A 22,819-nucleotide genomic window follows, 5' to 3' on the forward strand; every position below is an offset into this window, starting at 1 on the left:
TATATATATATATATATATCATTCTATCTCTCTCTCTCTCTCTCTCTCTCTCTCTCTCTCTCTCTCTCTCTCTCTCTCTCTGAGGCACGTTCGCGACCTGTGAAATGATCTGCGGCAAACTGATGGAGAGTGCGGTAGGTTGACGCGGCACCTCACGCAATGCAGTGTTTACGCATATTGTCGGAAGCACATCTCAAGTCCGTAACATTACTCTATGACGTGTGATCGGTGAGGCATGCTGTAATGCAATAACGGTTACACACACACACACACACACACACACACACACACACACACACACACACACACACACACACACACACACACACACACAACAAAAAAGAGGCGGGCTGTTTTAATTGGCCGTCTCCGGGATGCTTCCGTGACACCGGCAGGTTAAGTATAGCCGGTGCTCGTGCCAGTTTCTTCGGGTGAAAATGTCTTCAGAAAATATTTGGCAGCACTGAATTCTCTGTGGTTTCCGAGGCAGTTAGAAAAATTCGCAATGCCTGAAGTAAAAGCTCCGTAAAAGTATTTGCTGTAGGCGTGGTGGCGTTCTACATCGATAGGCAACGCTACGCTGTCATTGCGTCGCTCCAAGAGGAGAACCAAAATAACCAAGCTTGCCCCGTCGCCGTCACCGCTGTGTTGCTCGTGACGCATAGAGTTTGTTTGAGATGCCGAACTCTCTCTCTCTCTCTCTCTCTCTCTCTCTCTCTCTCTCTCTCTCTCTCTCTCGTGTTTGTGCCGTTTTGTTCCTTTGAGTTGATCTGTTGTATTGAATAAAACAAACATGACAATTTCTTTACCACGGTGACTGCGCTTCTGAAGTTATTTGTTTTTATTTTATTTTATTCCATTTGCATTTAATTCTATTTATTTAATTGTTTTATTTATTTACATATTGATTTACTTTTATTTATTTTATTTATTGATTGATTTGTTTATTCATTTTTTTTATTATTTTATTTATTTATTTATTTATTTTCTTTTTCTTTTTTATTTGTGGCAGGTAGGTGGCGGTCAGAGGTAAGTAAGTGGCACGATGTTTCCTTTCCTGTGTGAAAGTCTAACGGTCCAGAACACTGCATTGCTGGTGGTAAACTGTGACAAAACTGCATCAAAAGTGAATATACGTAACTATTTGTTCTCATACTAACTTTCATCTAACCTCTCAATATTACCTAATTTGTTTGGTATCTTCAGTATCGGTTTATTCATCCATATCTCGTACAGTCCTGATATTTTGTGTGGCACTGATGTAGACGTCTTGATTTATTAACATTTCCTTCCTTTCCTTAATCCCTTGTATACCATGACTCGTTTCCATATTCCTTATGCTTACTATTTGGCGATTTTTTTATACTTTCAGAAACTTATATGGCAAATTAAAATAGTAAAGACTGTAGCCATTAATCTTCTGACCTCCATAGACCCTTCCTAATGTCAATAAAACGGTCTAATCGTACACAAATCTCAAGGTAAAAAAAGTGTTCGAGTATTGAAGAGGTTAACGTGTCTTGCCCTGCTCTTGACATTGCCGTGCATAATGGATGTAGCTCGTAATTATTCCCACGAAACGCCTCTGCTCTTCTTTTTCTGCTCTAGGGGATCAAAACATTCTTTTAACCCCCTTCAGTACCGTGACGTATTTCTCTGTTTATTCTGCTTATTATTTGGTGATTTCATACAGCTTCAGAAACACATGTGGGGATTAGAATAGTGAAGACTCTATCCACTAATCTTCATAAACACTTCCTAATGTAAATAAAATCGTCTAATCCTGCACAAAACTCAAGGTAAAAATGTGTCCAAGTACTGAAGGGGTTAAATCAATGACGTAATTGTAGGTTGCTCTGTACTACCTCTCGTTTTTTTCCCCCTTTTTTTTCTATGTAACGAGGTAAGAAGCCTAAAGTATTTATAGAATCTGGGTCAACGTGCACCAGCCGCCCTCTCCGAGCACAGACACTTTAGGCGTAGCACGGGTAAGAGGAGCACCAACCCCTGCCTTAATTACCAGGAGAAAACGTAACCCATATTCTGTAAAGGGAAATGTCGCTGGGAGGAGCATTTTCTGGGGAACTTTCTTTGCTGATTACGACAAAAAATGACACCTAGATGAATGGGTGATCACAAGTGAACTCATGCGATGTCTTTGTTGACACGGAAGTAACGGTGTTGTGTTGGGTCTGGTTCACTGGTAATCAGGGACTTTCTCTGACCTGGCGCGATTATTCTTACTGTAATGACACAGAAAAACGTAGAGAGAGAGAGAGAGAGAGAGAGAGAGAGAGAGAAAAAAATCTACCTCTCTCCAAAGAATCGGTGTGGTGAACAGAATGATGTGCCGTGGCGGCTCACCAAGCGTCACGGAAGTCGATGTTGCTACACGGCAATAAAGACAATGAGTCAACACAAATTACTGATATGAAACGCATCGCGGCGTGTCCAAAGCGAAAACTTTTGCCTGTTGGTGCTCGCTGGGTGTTGTGATTGTAACGAGAATAGTGGAGAGAGTTTTTCTTATTAGATTTTCAACATTACAGCATGAATCTAATCAGGAGAGAGCTTTGGGAACCGAGTCATTACCGGTGGGACGAGAGCACCAACTGTGTTTTCAGCGTCGGGAAACACCAAACACAAACAGAGAATGACAATTTAGTACTATACTCTTGACACTTACTTTCCTACTCTTGTGAGTAGCAATGTATATGAAACTGAGAGTCTTCCTATAGTATTATCATGCAAATATAGAGACTATTATACATTTAGAAAAAAAATTTACCTATCAATCGTCTCACAACTTCCTTATTTAATATTGGTCTGCTCTGAGCTACCGTTGCCATCATCATGTGCCCATTAGAAAGTGCCGCTGTTCGCTGCCATGCACTCTCTTATACGAAGGTGTAAGCGTCGCCATCTCTGTTTACGTGCTGCATTATAAGGCGTCCACATGGGGCTCCAATGTCACTGTGTGGGCAGATTCACACTCGTGTTGTCTTGCTCTTCCGGCTACTAAAGCTGTAGATTCTGACAGTGTCAGCATTGTGGCAAGGCGTCGGGTTTCGAGATTCTCATTTCAGAGAAGGAGAGTGTATTTTAAAAACTTTAGTGCCGCTATTGAGTCGACAGTAGGTAAAAAGCGGCTTGTTGTTTTAACATTACAATCTTTTCTTATTTTTCTTCCTCGGACAGGCGTTTACTCTCACCTTGCTGTGGTTCTCTCTCTCTCTCTCTCTCTCTCTCTCTCTCTCTCTCTCTCTCTCTCTCTCTCTCTCTCTCTCTCTCTCTCTCACACACACACACACACACACACACACACACACACACACACACACTGTCTAATGGATAAAGTTTGAAGCAGCAAGTCATTAGCAGCACACGGTGGACAATGGCCGCGTGACATCAGACTTAGTCGCAACTTTAGGTGCAATTTTCTTCTAAGAATTTAGAGACATGTGTTCATGGAATACTTAACTAACCAATAGAGCGGCACTTGGGTCCGTTAGCTCTCAAATGGGACACGAAAGACGAGAAGATTATATCCTGTATGCTAAGAATATCCGGCGAGAGGGTGGTGCCAGCAGCGGCTGGTTAGTTATCCCATCACATAGCGCCGCCTCTCTTCCTCCCTCTTCCGCCTCGACCCTTGAAATGCCGCTCAACAAGGCTCCTCACACACGCCCCGATGCAAAGACGGTCGGTCCTTAAAAGCAGTGTTACATGGAGCTGACTCACCCAGGCATGGCGGCCACACACCATCACCGTCTGACGTTTGCCTCGTGCACTGATGATGAGCAGGAAGTGTCTGTCTCATGAGTAATGGCTGCGCACTTAATGTAAAGCACCTTATTTCCTTATCTATTACTCGGTTACGGAATTCATTTTGGAAATTAGTAATTAATGAAAAAGTGCAAAAAACTTTAAAGACGTAATATATTTGTCTCATAAAAAGAAGAGGTGAAGTGCGTCATAGATATAGTTTCTAGATGCACTATAAAAGTAACAGATCAGTGTCAGATCAAATAAACAAATAAATGGTCACAGAAGCAAGACTGAGACAGCACAGTCTGGTGCAGAACTGGCCGCTACGCTGTCCTGCTGCGCGTTTCCTAACTGGAATGAATCATCAGTACTTTCTTAGGTAGTCGTGACAGTCACTTTGAAATCACTGCATTACGTAATGTGATAAATTTGTTATGACGAAGTCAGGAAGTGACAGATGTGGGAGGAAAAATCTCGGATCACAAGATGATTGTAACGTTATGGAATTTAGTATGTCAAGTATTTCTACTCTTATTTTTACTTAATGTCAGATATATTTTTAGCAAGACAGTAAAGCTTTAGTCACGAGGGAAGTGAGGCAGCGCCTTCTATTGCCCCATTGGATCGCCTCCCCATCACGAGGGTCATGATGCTCACTCCCACTGTACTTACAGGGTCAAATCGCCCGAATCGTCTTCACAGTTTTTGCCTCTCACTCTTACTAATGTGTGTGTGTGTGTATATATATATATATATATATATATATATATATATATATATATATATATATATATATATATATATATATATATATATATATATATATATATATATATATATATATATATATATATATATATATATATATATATATATATATATATATATATATATATATATATATATATATATATGTAATGGGTGGAAGTCTTGAGTGACTTGTGGATGTGGGAGCTTGGGTTGGGTGAGACTATGCACCCTAATAGAATAGAGACTCCTCCATTTGTTCTAAGAGTGTGTGAAAGAAAACTGAAGATTGCCTCGCGTTTACCACCAACTGTGTTATTTATCAACATTGTAAAGGAAATTTCGTTCAACTTCCAATGCTGCTATCATTTTTACTATTAATACCAATGCTGCTACTAATACTACTTCTTTTGTTTCTGCTCTTTATTAATACTTTTACCACAAGTAATAAAATGATACATGAAGAAAATACCGAAAGATATGTTAAGCAATTTTTTTACTTATTCATTTAGTGGTCATGGTTCTATTATCTTGAAAATCTATTGATTTTATGGGCAACTCAATTTCTCATGTACCTTCAAACCAAATCACTGAGTAACATGATTCTAAGAGAATACACATAAAGATAATTGGACTGTGTGGTGACGCAGGCATTGCAGTATGTCAAGGATAATAATGTGAATACTCCTTAATGAATTGTCACCCTCTATGATTTAGAATAATATGTTGTGTAAGTCCCTCCTCGTAACCTTGTGCTTTCTCTTGTAACGTCCATCCAGTACGTAGGTATTAATCCCTGCAGTAATGGAACGCGCATTTTTACCGAATTTCGGGTGTGATTATACGATATTATTGACATTAGGGAGGGTCTATGGAGGTCAGAAGATTAATGGCCACTGTCTTCACTATTTTAGTCCCTGCATGAGTTTCTGAAGCTGTATAAAACCACCAAATAATAAGCAAAAAAAATCTGAAAACACGTCATGATACTGAAGAGGTTAAAACTTAATGATCACTGCCTTAACTCTACCGTGACCTCAGTAGTTATTCAGGTTTAGCTAATAGTGTGGTATGTTAGTAGTCCAACACAGTCACGTCTTAAAAAAAGTAATTTGTTATTGTTGTTATCGTCATTGTAGACACCGTTGTTTTTCCTAACACCATCATCATCATCATCACCACCACCATCAGTCATTTTATGGTAGTCTTTCCCAGTTGTTGTTCGTGATGAGTCATTAGGGGAGTTTGAAAAGAGTAGATACATGCATGTATGGGAGTGATATGTGGATAGGTAGCTGTGATTCATATAGAGACTGCCACGTGTAAGTCTGATTGCAGCTTCTAATATTTTGTATGTCCCTATACTCGTCAGCTACTCATAATTGTCCCCTTTGACCCTCTTTTAAGGTGATATGCAGGCAGATTACAGAAACTATAAAGTCTATCACATATTTCCAGACAGGAGTGTGTGTGAACCTTTGCTCCCATTGGTGCCAGCCCTCGTGACTCTCACCTTAGTTTTCTCACACTCTCTTCTAGATTTCGAAGCTGAATTATGTTGCTCTTTTATCCTTGCACTGCTCTTACAAGTAGGGTTTTCTCATCCACAATCAGTAACCGAGTCACAGCCAGTCACTTCTTGGCACCGTGCATCATATGTGGCACGCCTTTGCCTCTGCCTCACCACTGCTTGCATGAATTTTAAGGAGCAGCGGTGCATTTCACATCCCTACCATAAATCAACCTTTGCTGCCATCTCTCACACATGTCTCTAGTAAAATAATCTTAAATGGTTTCAGCACACCTTTCACTCACCTCATTAACCTCCACCACCTCACCATCTGCCTCATAAATACTATATAGGTGTTCTCTCGTCTCTGTCTACGCTTTTTTCAAGCTCATAAAGCCTTTGCTTTTCCCGAGATAACTTTAGCACCCTTTCTTATGCCACAATATCTGACCACCACGACATAAAATAATCCTGTTTGTCTTCATACTGGCACTCATCCTGTGAATAACTCAACTTATACTGCCACCTACTCGTATACAAATAGTTTTTCTCCATGTAATGTTAAGCAGATATATTTCCTTGCAATATTCGCATATTCTCTTTTAATACATGTGGCAGACCACAAGTTTGCTGCCGGTCTTAGGCTTCGTATCGAGTCATGAACCAGCCTGACACACTACGAGTACTTCCTTGCTAGAAAACATTTTCAACCATTTCAAGACACTTTCCACTTCCATTTCTTTTAGGAGCACCTCGCTGCATTCTGCACTTCTATGATATTTGTCTTCCTGCTTGAGTCACCGCTCCTTCTCTCTTAGTGTTTGGAAATTGGGATGTTTCATTGCTTAGCCTCTTATTCGCTTTATGGCTGGTGATGATGATGATGATAATGATGACAATAATAATAATAATAATAATAATAATAATAATAATAATAATAATGATAATTGATTATAGAAATAATATCATCATTACTATTATTATCATTCTTATTATCATCATTATTATTATTATTATTATTATTATTATTATCATTATTATTATTATTATTACTCTTTTGATAATCATCATCTGCAGTTAATCTTGCGACAGTAGCTCTCTCAGTCAAGGCTTGCTACAAATTCGTAAACTAGATGAAGTGTGCGTTCAATACACACTCCTTTTTTTATTCGAAGTAACTTCAGTTAATTGTTGTAATACTCGCAATCAAACAGTAAACGTTTTGTGTTGTAGGTGTGTATCGGTGCAAAAGCTATTCATGTTACTCTTACACCTTTCATTGTGAGCCACGTTGTGTGTACCACAGATTTCCTGCTGGACTAAATGTTGCCAGACAGACGAGTTGTATGTTGGCCGGTACGGAGGAACTGGAGGCCCTCTTAGAAATATGAATTTTTTTTTTTTGTAGTTGTCACTGTGTAAAGCATGGGAGGCAGGAGTGATCCCCTTTATAATCACGCCATTTCAGATGGAATATGTTGCTGAAGATGAATGTAGAGATTTATTTTACAGTTTCATCATCAAACGACTAAAAATCTGTTAACGAACCCTGTGCAAACAGTATTTGGTATTGTTATGGTAATCCACGCAATCATCTTCACACATCATGGCTGACGAGGGAGCAGTGAAGATCTCGACATTCCACGGTGGACCAGAGAGAGAGAGAGAGAGAGAAGGAGGATATAGACAGCTAGAAGTGATCATGTAAATAAAAGTAGATCAATAAATTCACTATGAGGAAACAGCGCAGACTGTACCGAACATTGAATATACGCATTTCCCACTCCGGAGCGTCAGAATTCAATAATTCACAATATGTTGTTATGTTTCATCATTTATAGCAAAGTATGTGAATAAGAATGTTCAGTGTCAAGCAGATCACAACTCACTAGCAAATACATATGTCCACCATGAAAATTATCCGTTTTCTCTTATCAAAGGGGAGCCTGTTTTCTGTCCTGTCTCAACCTCGCTCACACTATATTAGAATAATGAAGACTCCTTGCGCTTATCTAACATAACAACAATAAATAAAAAATATTTATTGATACCTGAATTAGTCTGCAGTAAGACACTTCATTTCAGAGGAGAGGGAAGAGAGCGGAGTGGTTATTAAAAGGCGGATTCAGCAACACAGATCTGGCGGACCCCCAGTGCACAAACACTCCTTCCGCGTGGGTTAATGTACTCGTGGGCTATGTATAGAGAGAGAGAGAGAGAGAGAGAGAGAGAGAGAGAGAGAGAAATAAAGGTATATGTTTTTTTTCTTTCTTTTTTTTTTCGTCCTCAGTTGCCAAAAGGGTTACGATCATCACCAGAAACTACTTGTGGAGGGACGGAGGAACACACACACACACACACACACACACACACACAGACAGTTAAGGCTGGAGTCGGTAAAAACACTCCCACACTTAATTAACGTGGGCGTCGGTGGTCGATTCTCTCTCTCTCTCTCTCTCTCTCTCTCTCTCTCTCTCTCTCTCTCTCTCTCTCTCTCTCTCCACACACACACACCGTTCAAGGCAGCGGATCGGCGGTCTCTTGTCTATTAATATTCTGGTTTAATGTATTGTCATTCTTAGTCCTCGTTCTAAGTGACTCGAGTGACAGCCACCGCCTTTTCAGCTAATAAAGCCACAAAATAAACTACAGTGATATATGTGAACTGTGCACAGATGGTTAACATTTATATATAATCTCGGGGAATAGAATAGGAAAAGTAAAAGAAAGTAAATAGATAAAAATATTTCCGAAGAGATGAGGTAAAATTTATACCTTATTATATTTACTACTCACAAACAAACACAGGCAAGCAAACACAGAGGCGGATGAGTAAGCAAGCAGGAATGGAAACTTCACTTACTCAGACGGGCAAGAAAGCAAGCATTCTTTACGTCCCACTCCTTACTTCGATTTCTCTATTTATTTCGTATAAGAAAGAAATAAGTTCATTTATTCTTATGTGCATTTACCTGAAAAGCTGTACTGTAATGTTGGCGGCACTTCTCTAATCAGCTGAGAGGGCAATGCGCCTTACTGTTTACATTGTTTACATGCTAGGCGACGGCGAGAGACAGACGGCAAGTCACAAAGAGAGAGAGAGAGAGAGAGAGAGAGAGAGAGAGAGAGAGAGAGAGAGAGAGAAAGAGAGACAGCCATAAGTGATAATGTAAATAAAAGTAGATTAATTCATAAAAGAAGAGAAAATAGATGAGATGGGCGAGGCGGAAGGGAGGAAAGAGGGCGAGAAGGATGGCAGTGGTGTCGACGACCTACTACAGCCAAAACATGACACCGGAGAGGACCGTGGGTTAAAGTTTCATTCTTTGTGTGTGTGTGTGTGTGTGTGTGTGTGTGTGTGTGTGTGTGTGTGTGTGTGTGTGTGTGTGTGTGTGTGTTTCAATACTGCTTCTTTGTTTTTTCGTTAAATATTTTGTGCTAATACTTATCTATCTTTTTGTTTTTGTAATATCATATCCCCTTTCATTATTAACTTCAGCCACCAACACACAAACGGACATCACCTCCAGTTTTCTTAACACAACCATAACCATGATTTAAGTGGCTTCTCACTAATCTCTATACACAATGTTTTTTCTCCGAGCTAAGAGTATAATTTCTAAATCTATCGAAGGAGGTAGTGATAGAGTCATTCAGACCTATAGTGGTGTTTGATGTTATTACTCAGTAAAAATAAATATGGGAATAATATAGCAAGTGCCACACTGCCATTATCAGTCAAGGAATTAAAATCGTCAATAACAAACACGTAGCATCACACTATGCGTCACAGCACACTTGACACCGCAGTGCAGTACGGCGCTCCCACCACACCACACCACACCACACCACACAACACTATACTACACCACACCACACTACACCATACTATACCACACCACAGCACATCTTACCATGCCACACAACATCACATTACACCACACCACACGATACAACACCACACTACACCACACCACACCATACCACACCACACCACATCACATTACACCACACCACACCACCACACCATCACACCACACCACACCACACCACACCATCACACCACCCCAGCCCACCACTCAAGGCACCTCCACCGCCTACCTCCTCAGCTTCCTGGTAGAGGTGCCAAAACTCCTACTTTTCTAACTTATGCAATATTTAGTGGGGAATATGATGGAGAGGCATGCCAAGGAGCAGGCAGCCCCGTGATAGTGATGGCAGTGACAAGGTCAGCAACAGCATGCCTATTGGTTTGAATAATGGGTTGGTATGAAGGAACAGTTATGAATTACAGATGACAGATACATAGATAGTGAGATTGTTAGAGATTAGAAAGGGCGATTAAGACAGTGGGAATAGATGTACCGGAATATTGGGATAATGGGATAGTGGCGACCTTGTGACAGTGCACATGCGATGTTTAGGGCGTGAGCGTGTGCATTGGTGCCAAAAAGATGGCGGCGGAGGGAGGGCGGGAGGCTGAGGTACAGGAGGGCTGGGTGGAGGCGTGACTTGGGAGAAGGAGAAGGGAGGAGGAAGAAGAAAGTGAAAATGAATATGAAGAACTGGAGAACATAAGAACATAATGAAGTAAGGGAAGGGTCTACACATGGCATTCCCTATAAAAGAAGGAGGAGGAAGAGGAGGAGGAAGAAAACGACTGATGAAAAAAAGTATCTATGTTGAGACAGAAACGAATCAAACCGAGAATGAATAAAATTTTCATTGGATAAGCGAAAGAGTCAGCCGGTTACTACATCGCAGATAGGCTGAGGAGATAGTGAAATTAACTAATACATCACACATATAACACTCTAGAATTAGAAATCAAGCACTTGTGAGGAACAGATTGGCAATGAAGAGAGCATAGGAATGGCAAGCGATTTAGGTCAGCGTGTAATAACATGCTGACCAGTAAGGCGTCGCTGAGACAGTCACTATATGAAAGCTTGGCGGTGATTCATTCCTCATTGGCAAGCATGGAGGATGACGTGCGCATCTATATTGTTTCTTATGCGGGAAGTGAAGGTTAAGAGTTATAATAATTGCTTTTGTTCATGCACAGAAATAACCATAAATGCACTGTGATAGGAGGCATACAATTTTGGACACGCACATACACATACCCACCCACCCATACACCCACCCACCCACACACACACACACACACTCTCTCTCTCTCTCTCTCTCTCTCTCTCTCTCTCTCTCTCTCTCTCTCTCTCTCTACCTGTTCAATCCTTGGCAGCACAGTCTAGTTAGGTAATGGCTCTACGATAATGTAAGGTGGCGCATCAAGCTGAAACATTCATTCCTTTCTTTAACCAAGGTCGTTGCTTCACAAGGCCACGGCTGCTCCACTTCTGCAGCATGTACGAGTGTAGCCTTGATTAACATATTTTTTTAAGGTTGTTGAAATACACACCACTTCAGATGACGTTGAGTGTTTCGCGGATAGCCATCATCCCATTACACATTACTGACTGTCACATTCTTATCTTCCCTATGTGACGACGTTTCAATTCCGTCACTTTTGAATACATGATGCTTACAATAGTCTTAGAATCCCATACATAGAGCCCCCATGATAAATTACATATATTTCACCTTCCCTCCCACACTTATATGCACCAAAACGTCTATGCACCTGCCACATTCTTGAGTGGTTACTTGTTTGTGAACTGCATGAATTTAAGAAGTGAACATTAATGTCATTCTTTCGTCATATTAGAAGTAAAGCATATTTACCAATAATTAGAATGTGCTTTTTGTACGTGGCTCACCTCGAAGTGCCTGGATTGCAAAGTCACCTCACTATTTCCCCTTAACCTATCGAGAGTTGTCCTCCGTGCCAAAGTGTGACTCAGCTGAAAAAAGAGCGAGCGGGTGGGAGCGATGGGCAAGACTGGTCTAGGAAAGGATAGGTGGAGACAACTCAGCGTTGAGCATCCATACCGCTGCCGTCACGCTCAAGCCTCGGGATTCATTTTCTATGGTTTCATATAGGTACATTATGTCCCAGACACCCCTCCATACCGCACCATAACGTTAAACAAGTTCAGTTTCTCTTCTTATGGTCAAGGTCGTCGCTTAGGAGTTGCTTTTGGAACGGGCGTGGAACACTCACACTTGCGTCACTCTCAACATGAAAGTTATGCGTCTCACTGGCGACATAAGCGAGGTGACAATGTGTATTGTACACTTTTATTTTTTTCTGAATGACAAGTGATGATGAGGACCTGCTCATCTCCAGTGCCAAGGTCAGTCCGCTGCCGTCGCTGCCAACCAAGAGTGACGAAAGCGAAAGCGAGGATCGCCTGGTATGGGGAGCCAACGATGCCGGTAATTCTGTCATGAGGTTGTGGAGGTGAATCTGTTTCGCCTTTAAGTGTGTCAGGTGCGGACATGACCGAAATTAATAACTGTATCCGTAGAATTATAGTGTCACAAGTGTTTGATGTCAGTATGACATCAAACACTTGAGATTTCTTCTCGTCACTACTAAACTTTCCTCTCTTCATCCTATTTAAGTATTCCCTCTTTCTATCACTAGGATTGTCTATTACATGAACATGAGTTAAGAACATAAGAACATAAGAAAATAAGGGAAGCTGCCAGAGGCCATCAAACCTACACGTGGCAGTCCTTGTATGAAGATCTTTATCTTTTTCCCACCTATTATTATTATATTTATCATATTTTATTTTAAAGCTCTCCATTGACTTAGCACAAACAGCCTGATCACTGAGTCAGTTCCATTCATCAACCACTCTATTAAGAATCAGTTTTTTCCCATTTCTTTCTTAAACCTATTTTTCAAGCTTGAACTCATTATTTCTGGTTCTAACCTCACTATCAATCCTAAGAACTTTGCTTATGTCCCAGTTGTTATAACTCCTATATCACTTAAGGACTTCTATCAAATCTCCTCTTAATTAACCTACGTCTCTATAAATACAAATTCAATAGCTTCAGTCTCGGTTCATACTTCATAAAGTAGTACAATAACACTCTTTCGTCTCATGTTTACATATAACAATGTATTCGTGTTTTCTGTAACTCTCCTGATCCATTTGTCACTGTTCACTCACTTCCCCAAGACGTGTTGTCGATTCTGCTCAAACCACTTGAAATCAATTTGCCTCCCGCGTCATCTTTTCATGTGGCTTGTTCCTAATTCACTCACTCCCTTCATTATTTTTCCTTTTTTTTAATATTCTCTCACCTTTTGAGTTGGACGGCGATCTGGTTCCCTGCGCTATTGAACAAATCTGCCGCCTGTTGGTGTGTGATGTTTTTGGTCTCGGTGCAGCTGATCTTAGTGATGACATCCCCTTTGCGCAGCATTCCGTCTGCCGGCGTGCCCACCAACACCTGGAGAGAGGAAAAAATACCATTGGTGTTGACTAATTTCTAACTAGGACAGAACAGTAAGCAGTTCAGCATTTAATTGCATTTAGATGTTTGATAGACATCAGTTGTATGTTTGTTTTTCTTCTCATTGCTCAAAGTAGGCAAAGAGGTGCAGAGGCGGAACAGGAAAGATGATGAAAAGATACACAAGAAAATGATAATACAGTGGTGGTCATTGAGCAAGTATATAAGTGAGTACATAACATTATGAGGATGATTGTGAAATTTGTCATGTGAGTCGCAGGTGGCGGTGAGTAAGCGTGCCCTCTCCAACACTCATCACACGTGACCACCACTTGACGGCCTTGGCTGATATATTAAATCTTAATGAAGGCTGAGGAAAGCAAGGTCCATGACTACCATGGCAAATTGCCAAGCATTAGAGAAAGATAAAAGTACAGGTGATACCGCTGTAACACTAAATTGTCCTGCTGTCTCTTGTATCTCCTTCGTGATGATTTTTTGCACCTTACCAGTGCATTGCGTCCACATCTTCGCCGTTATGGATCAGGCTGACGATATGATTATGTACAATGAACACCAGACCATGTACGTACACTTAATGCCATCCTCTGACATCTACGGGCAATTAATTAAAAAAGGAAATTGATATGTTTCAGCTTTCTTCCTTTAAGTGAGTGTTTACAGGAAAGTGCACACAGACTACGTATTTTATTTGCCACAAGATATGCTGATCTGAAGTCCACGGCTCTTGCCACCTCTTCCCCTGGACAGCTGACCAGTCCCCTCAAAACATCCTTGGTCCTGGATAGGGGGAGATGCAGGAGGCGTAGCTTTTCAGAGAGAAAAGGAAATAATAAGAGAATGGCCCATATTCAGAAACGCTTTTCTCTCTCACGACGATTATTTTCCAAGGCCACAGAGATGATTAGAGGGTTATCAATAATGTTTCACCAGTTAACAATGTAGATATCTCGTCAATCTGCCTCCAGAACCGTAAAAACACCTTAGAAAACTCGCAAACATTTAAACAAAGCCTTTTGAAGTAGTGGAGGTGAAGCGCAGAAGTCTGAAAATAGGAATCAATGACTTACGCAGTTAAAAAGAGACATCAGTCAACGTCACTTCTTGAAAAATTTTGTAGTAATGATTTTACGCAAAATAGTAAAAGTCTGTGTAATTCAATCATTGTGCGGTGTGGACGTAAATGAAAATGAAGGGAGTTAATACAAGTACAGTATTTAGCCTGACACGTGGTGGAAGTATTCTGTCTCTCGTTGGCCGCAGGAGGAGGCAGGGAGAAGTCTCGCACACGTTATCATGGCGGATTGTTTACCTTCGTGCCAGACCAGATGTAAACTACTTCTAGCCCGTAGCCACGTAAGCAGGCCATTAGCTTCCATATGAAAGCCTCCGAGGTTGAAATGGAGTGAGTCCTTATCGATGTTTCCCGCGCCTTGTTTTGTTACTTGACGCATCGGCGACGGCAAGACGCTGTAAATATTTTTGAGGCGTGACAGGCAGATCTAGGGCGCTCCACGATCATTTAGTTTTGTTTGCAGGTAGTGATTCCCATTACTGTCTGTGGGGAGTCCCTCCCACTTACTTATTTTTTGCTTACCTAACATTTTCCACAGCTTATTGAGAAAAAAACACGTAAAGAAAAGCAAAGAAGATAAAGAAGGATAAACGAAGGAATGTTGGTGAAAAATGGAGTCTTCTCTTCTACCTATTTCTTTTCCGCTTTTACTTTTTCTGGCAACTGTCAATATATGTTTTTGTGCAACGTGGCAGCCAAACTCACGAGGTAAAAAAGGAAGGGTTGAGTGCAGATGGTGGGTGTGTGTGTTACTTTTTGCCACTTTAGTATTTTAAGGATAAGGTGAGGACGGAAGACAGGCCTAAGTGCGATTTGAAGGTAAGACGATGAGCGAGATTAATGCTAAGGCGTGGGGCGTGGAGAAGTGTGCTGGGAGAGAGAGGAAACATGGATAAAGACACGAGTACTGGTAGTGAAGGGAATAAATGTGGGTGGGAGTTAGGGTGGACGGTGAGGGCATAGGTGCTGTATGGAGGTGAGTGGGTGTTGTAGTGGAAAGAGAGAGAGAGAGAGAGAGAGAGAGAGAGAGGGTGGAAGAGGGCTGGAGATTGAGGAGAGTACGTGGTAGTTGGAGCCTGGGCAGAGTGTGACGGTAGGCAGGGACGAGGGAAGGGCTGGGAGGGATAGGAGTTGTGGGACAGATGCCAGCCTTGTACTACTCTACGTATACTACTCAAGGTCAATTGAAGATCGTTTCCACCCACACCTGGAAGCCTTGGTCACAGCGGGGAACACAAAGCTCCGAGTCAATATGGGGAAAGTCCCACCAAGCACAGATCTGTCACGAGGACCGCCCACACCCCTGGCTCTTAGTGACACTGTGTCCCCCCTTGGCTCCATACTGCTAACTGGTGATGGTGAGGATGTTGATGATGGTGATATTGATGTTGATGATGATGGTGGTGGTAGACTATGTTAATGATGATCTCTAAGGCCTAAGAAACCGTTTCCTGTCTTCCTTACCAGAAAAGAAAAAAAATGTTCACCAGATTTTTTATGGTATAAACTGATGTATTCGAAAATGTATGAATGATTTGTTATGCTTTATACTTCATAATCTTGAAGCACCTTATCGGACAGTATTGTGACGTAGCAGCGGGAGGCCTGGCGATGCATTCCTCGGGAGTTGCTTGTTTACAGGGTTTTAGCCAAAAACTTTCGAGTTTCAGCAGCTGACAATATGACTCATCCGATACTTTTCTCAGCCAGCTGTTCTCCCTCTTCTCATCTTCTTCCTAGTCTTGTAAAAGCTCTTGTTTGCCTTCGTGCGCACACTACGCGGGACAGACGACCTCACATCATCTGATGGTGTTGTGACCACAGGTAGAGAAGTATTGGGCTTATGGATGTTGCACAATCTGGGGTACGGCATTTTCTCAAAACAACTTCAATTGTTATTCTTTGTTTGAGAGTATAACTTGTCCTTGCCTCGCTAGGCATGGGATCGAGATAGCAATGATTTGTTTATTCTTTCGTTTATTTGTTTATAGTTTTTCGTTTGTATGTGTATTCCCTTCGATGATGGGAAATGTAAGTTTGAATGTTCCTCTATTTTAGGTTATGAACCTTGGTAATGCATCTTGTAAACACACACACACACACACACACACACACACACACACACACACACACACACACAGAGAGAGAGAGAGAGAGAGAGAGAGAGAGAGAGAGAGAGAGAGAGAGAGAGAGAGAGAGAGAGAGAGAGAGAGAGAGAGAGAGAGAGAGAGAGAGAGAGAGAGAGAGAGAGAGAGAGAGAGATTGAATTATAAACAATGTAATGAGGTACTGGACTTGTTATGACCTCTATCCCTGGTGTGGTGTAGTGAGGTCACTGACACATGAGTAATCCTTGTTATTGGCTTAAAGCAGGACCGTTTGAATCATTGTTCACAGCACGTAGCGCTAGTGAGATGTTGTTCAACTTGTTTCGTCATGAAACGCCTTGAACTTTAACTTTGAGAAATAGTTTTATAGTCTGTGTATGGAATGACACAAAAAAAAGACAAAAATATTCTTACTAGTAGTCATGGAAAGTCTTCTATGGAGACATTTCAACTCGAAAGTATCTGTCAGCATCACCACGCTCACTTGTCCTGTGTGTGAACCTGGTGACGCAGTTTTTTTTTTTTTTTTTTCCTGGTTGTTCTGTGCTAGTAAAAGCTTTAGAAAATTATTTTCGAATGCATATACGTTTGAAAAAAATAACTATCTTTTTTTTCAATCAGCCATGATCATTGTCTTCTGACTGTTATTTTTTTTTTCTTCGTTTTTTTCTATATTCCTAGTTTGATGAGTGCATCAGTAACTTATGGTCTTTTTAACGGTAGAAAAATCAACGCTTTCTGAGTGGGTTTCCTCCACACACACACACACACACACACACTTACCTTTGAATAAAAGATGAGAGATGAACTAAATACCTTACTATAGCTAAACATGTAAATCGCTTTAAAAGGTAGAAAAAAATACTGCAAACATCATAAGTTACAGAGCAGCGACACGTGACTAATGGTGGCACCGTAAGCTGTGGCATCAGTCAATAAACAGTCCCCTGCCATGAATATAAGGAATGTCATATAAACGGCACGCCACACCTTCGTATATTTCAAGATTTAACACAACTTTTCACCACTAAAGACGCGAGGGCTGTGTGGCGACGGTGTCTCTGAAGTATGATGCATTTAGTCGATCTCCGTAGTTTGGTTTATAGACTGTTTAACAAGGACACCCATCCACCTTCAAGATTTATCCGACCTCCAATATTTGTTTTTCATAGATCGTTTGTTTGTTTGTTGTGTCTGCATCTGTTTGTTAGGTCGCTTGCTACAGAAATATGACTGCTATTATGATGCCGACTCACACCAGTCATCCTTTCATGTATTGACTACAATTCATGATAGTGCATGCAATAGTTCGTAAGGAGAACTTGTTTTGCGAGGAAATGAGTACATGTAAAGGAGACGCGGAGATTCAGATTTGCTATGTACACACACACACACACACACACACACACACACACACACACACACACTATTAATATTCCACTAGTTTCGTGTTGTGATTGGTTTTGGATTGGCCTGAATTAACGACACAGACATCATAAATCAAACGTTCCTGGATGAATATTGTCCGTGTCTCATTGACCTAGTATTCTCACTAAGTGCGATAAACGAAACAAAAATAATGAATACTTGGATCACTAAATACAGACGAGTCCAAATTAATCTAATAAAGGTCTTAAATATCAGAATTAAGTGCGAACCAGAAATCCGTAAATGACGTTATTGAGTGATATGTAAGATTTGATGATATGTAAGATATGTTAATTTGGGTGTCTATCTAACCTTTCAAGATGGAGAGGGCCTGGACCAACAGACAAGAGAAGAATTGGAAACATAATATTTTAAATCCTAAATGCATATGATTATGTACTATTTTTGGGGGAGCAGCAAGCTTATGAAAGATTAGTTGTTGATATATTTCTAACCAAAAATCTGCATATCGTCATTATTAGCTTCTTTTATCTATTCTTATCTACTATTTGCCAAATGCGTGTCATCTTGGCGTACACAAATCATCAAAGGATGAGTCAAAGGAAGTTGATCAATTTAGTCTCTCCCCTTCTAGAGTTTTCCTAAAAGTTATCTTTTTAAATCGTTCAACACGAAAGAAGGAAGAAAAAAATAACAGGTAGAAATTCGCAGAGTTTACCAATGAAAGTTTTAAAAGAAAATTCGGCTCATAATACGAGGATATCCGAGTGTCAGTGAAGAACAAGAGTATAATTTTGTGTGGAAGGCTGTGTCGAGGTGTAGGAATTGAGTGACGTATAAACAACACAAGTCTCACCGTGACCCACTGAAATCATTAGAAAAAAAAAAAACTTTTAGATTAAGCGTTCTTTGACTTCTCTCTCTCTCTCTCTCTCTCTCTCTCTCTCTCTCTCTCTCTCTCTCTCTCTCTCTCTCTCTCTCTCTCTCTCTCTCTCTCTCTCTCTCTCTCTCTCTCTCTCTCTCTCTCTCTCTCTCTCTCTCTCTCTCTCTCTCTCTCTCTCTCTCTATATATATTATATATATATATATATATATATATATATATATATATATATATATATATATATATATATATATATATATATATATATATATATATATATATATATATATATATATATATATATATATATATATATATATATATATATATATATATATATATATATATATATATATATATATATATATATATATATATATATATATATATATATATATATATATATATATATATATATATATATATATATATATATATTATTTATTCATTCATTTATTCCTTTACTGTTGTTTTTATTATTATTATTATTATAATTATTATTATTAATTACTACTATACTACTACTACTACTACTACTACTACTACTTTTATTTGTTTGTTTGTTTTTTTCAATATGATTTATTTGAAACTTTCCCCGAGACAGTGATAGAAAATGCTACCAGTATTTCATTCTTATAACATTTCTGTTGAACGAAGAAAGCCTTCTTCTGTGAAGTTAGTGATTTGATATGACACTGACCAGTGTCCTAATAATACTTTTAGAACAAACACTAAAACTCAACGGAGGTGGAGAGACGAAAGGAGGGACGGGAGGAAAGAGAGAGAGGAAGTGGTGGCCAGTGCTCCATTTTAGCAGATTCTTGTTGCTCAGCCAAATGGTGTCTTTGCCTCTCAGCACGTACGATGTATTGTCTTCTCGCGAAAATAACACTCACGAATGTCATTTTCATCACTGCCACGCCAGCTCTGCCACCACCATGTAATTTGTAAATAACTCGAGTGTTAAGTTTCTCTAACGAAACATAAAGACGAAGTTGAAATGCTGCTTGAAAACCTGAGCACTTGTACCAGCTTTGTCACTGTGGCCTCTGTGCATGACATCACACTGATATAATCAGCTGAGCAACAAGGAATCCATTAAAAAATATGTATCTATACATTACATTCGAAAACATAGATGCACAAACCTGTTTAAGAATGTTGAACACCATACCAAGAGAAACTTTTCACCACATATGTCTCCAACCTTGTCACAACGAAGCGTCCTTTCTTACTTGCAATTGACCTCGATAAAAAAAAATAAAAAAATGAATAAAATGAAATAAAACCGTAGAGGTGTTGAAAGGTGGATTTAGTAAGAGAGCTTGTGGGTTCCTGATGGAGGAAAGTGACGTCTACGACCCATAACCCACGAGATGATATACAGCTAGCCACCTTACTGTCCCTCCCTCCCACCGTAGCGCGAGCGCTCCAAGCAGGTGTGGGCAAGCCAGGCGGGGGCGGCAAGGGAGCGGGACAGCCTCGGCTTCATTCCCAAGGTGGCGGCTGTGAGATTTTTTACGATTTGGTTTTACATGTTTTTCCTCCCCCAAAGTTCACAAGGAAGAAATGTTTAGAGGGCTTCTGAGACCCTCACTGTTTTGTTGTCAAGGTCGCTAGTAAGACATGAGTGGTTACTAAGGACGAATAATGAGAAATAGGTAAACTTGTTAGATGAAATATTGAGGGAGTTAATGAATATTCAGGATGAATGAGGAGATCAGGAACACATCGAGTGAACAAATGAACAAGCGATGGTCAGGAAAACATATAACAGGCGGAACAATAGCAGGTTGTTAAAAGAATAAAGGGTGGTCATGAAACTAAAAGAAAAAAAAAAATGCTTAGAGGGACAACATGGTCAGAACTATCGCTCCAGGAAAACATGTCACAGATGAAACACTGAAATAAGCCGAATGATTCTAATAGTTTCACGTGTATTGAAGAATGTAGCTGTTATTGTGATTTGAATTTAAACACTGCATCTACATAATCTCGAGGATAGGACTATAACATTAAGCGTGATTCTGGCCGACACAGGAGATGCTCGTGGATTGCTCGCACTGATCATTGTATTTCCTTTATAATCAGTGTATTTAGAAGGTTCTTTTGTGATGTGATTAGAGTAAGTGCAGCAAATAGCAACGATATTTAGCTAGATTTTAATGCATTTGTTTTTGCAACCATTGATCAGTCTTCATTTTTTATATGTGAAAAATACAATATCAAATCCAGTCCATTAATATTTCTCCATGCATTAACGTCTCTCTCTCTCTCTCTCTCTCTCTCTCTCTCTCTCTCTCTCTCTCTCTCTCTCTCTCTCTCTCTCTCTCTCTCTCTCTCTCTCTCTCTCTCTCTCTCTCTCTCTCTCTCTCTCTCTCTCTCTCTCTCTCTCTCTCTCTCTCTCTCTCTGTATATTTGTGTATCTATCTTATCATCACCTGTTGGGATTTATCATCATGTATCCTGTGGCAGCACAAAGGCAAGCAGTTCAGCCTCCAAACCGCCACTCAGGTGAAGCTGTTTGTGTTTGATATTTATGCCTTGACGTCTTCTTTAATCCATCTCTTTCATACCCAATTTTCTTTCGTTTCCTTTTCAAGACCTCTGTTGCTACGCCAAACGAGATTTTTCCTTTGCCAAGAGAATGGAGGATTTCCCAATCTTTGCAATCGGTCAGCCAAAATGAGTAAAGAAAAAAGCCTTTGGGACATAAAAGTTATCGTCCTCGTGACGCAGTTGGCTGAGACGTGAGATTCTCGCTTTTACCATCCTTTTGCAACCACGCGAGGATGGTGTCGTTACCGCTTGCTGACTTCCGCTTCAACAAGGAACATAACACCTTTAAACTCAGATGCTCGTACATGCGTGTTTAGAAAGTCAGGCATCCATAGAAATAGCTGTAAGGGAAAGCAGTTACTTCATCTCCTTCCACGAGTACGTAACATGTAGTCTGAGTACTCGATGATTTTTAGTCTACTAGTGCAAGATTCTATCACGAGATTGGCCTGATTAATTATGTGGACCACTAGTGTGTAATGCAGGCGAATGAGGTATTCCTGACCGTGGCCTGACGGTAGTAATGTATGATGTTCTGCTGATTAACGTGAGGAGGAGAAAAACAGGTGACAGCAGTGGCATACACTCGGTGCCAAAGACTTGCCCAACTCTCATCATAACACCTCCATCAGTATTGCCTCATCTCTTTACTATGCGTTATTTCCCCCCGTTCTTTAAGTATCTGTAATTTAATGTACGGTATTACGATGAGATCACCTGAATTGTTCGCCTACCATTAGTATTGAGTCACCTATCGTCTCCTTCTGTGGGTTACTGAGTACTGGCATGGCTCCACACACAGTTTCAGCTCCCACGTCGAACCATCGTGTGCGCTCGCTCTCTCACACACACACACACACACACACACACACACACACACACACACACACACACACACACACACACACACACACACACACACACACACACTTCAAGGTTTCCGACTTCAACGCAGTAGTATCAACAAATGACTAAATATTGTCGCCTAGGCACACACACACACACACACACACACACACACACACACAGTTGGAGATGATTCTTTAAATGTTCATGGTCAGAAGAGTGCAAACTATATTCTAATATCTCAAGCTGTTGCTGTTGCTGTGTCAAAATTGTTGGTCGCTGAACAGAGGTAGGTTGATAAAAGTTAGTAAGAAGATTATCCAATTGTTTAGTTTAAGAGCATATTACTTAGAATTAAAGTGTAAGCATTTAATGATGTTTATCCATATTTTTGTATTACTAAACAATGTGTACATCAGTTTTTGATTAATGCTGTATGTAATAAATTTTCATGTCAGAAACTTATCGAGCCACCTGTACAGTTTGGGTATCTTATCTGTTAGGCATGCAGTGTTTATATATAGTAAAAGATTTCC

The 22,819-nt window shown here is 40.3% G+C and overlaps 1 protein-coding gene across 1 annotated transcript in view; it reads right to left on the reverse strand.

The window, feature by feature from the left end:
• The window catches only part of LOC123519080, a 67,977-nt gene that overhangs the window by 25,684 nt on the left and 19,474 nt on the right, over nt 1-22,819 (reverse strand). Inside the window, exons 2-4 of the mRNA XM_045280267.1 lie at nt 13,251-13,399; nt 12,191-12,373; nt 11,809-11,935 (exon numbers count right to left, since the gene is read on the reverse strand). Coding sequence (XP_045136202.1) covers nt 11,809-11,935; nt 12,191-12,373; nt 13,251-13,399 — 459 coding nt within the window. The remainder of the gene's footprint in view (nt 1-11,808; nt 11,936-12,190; nt 12,374-13,250; nt 13,400-22,819) is intronic.

This window comes from Portunus trituberculatus, chromosome 44 (genome assembly GCF_017591435.1).
Source record: "Portunus trituberculatus isolate SZX2019 chromosome 44, ASM1759143v1, whole genome shotgun sequence".
NCBI classification, from domain to species: domain Eukaryota; kingdom Metazoa; phylum Arthropoda; class Malacostraca; order Decapoda; family Portunidae; genus Portunus; species Portunus trituberculatus.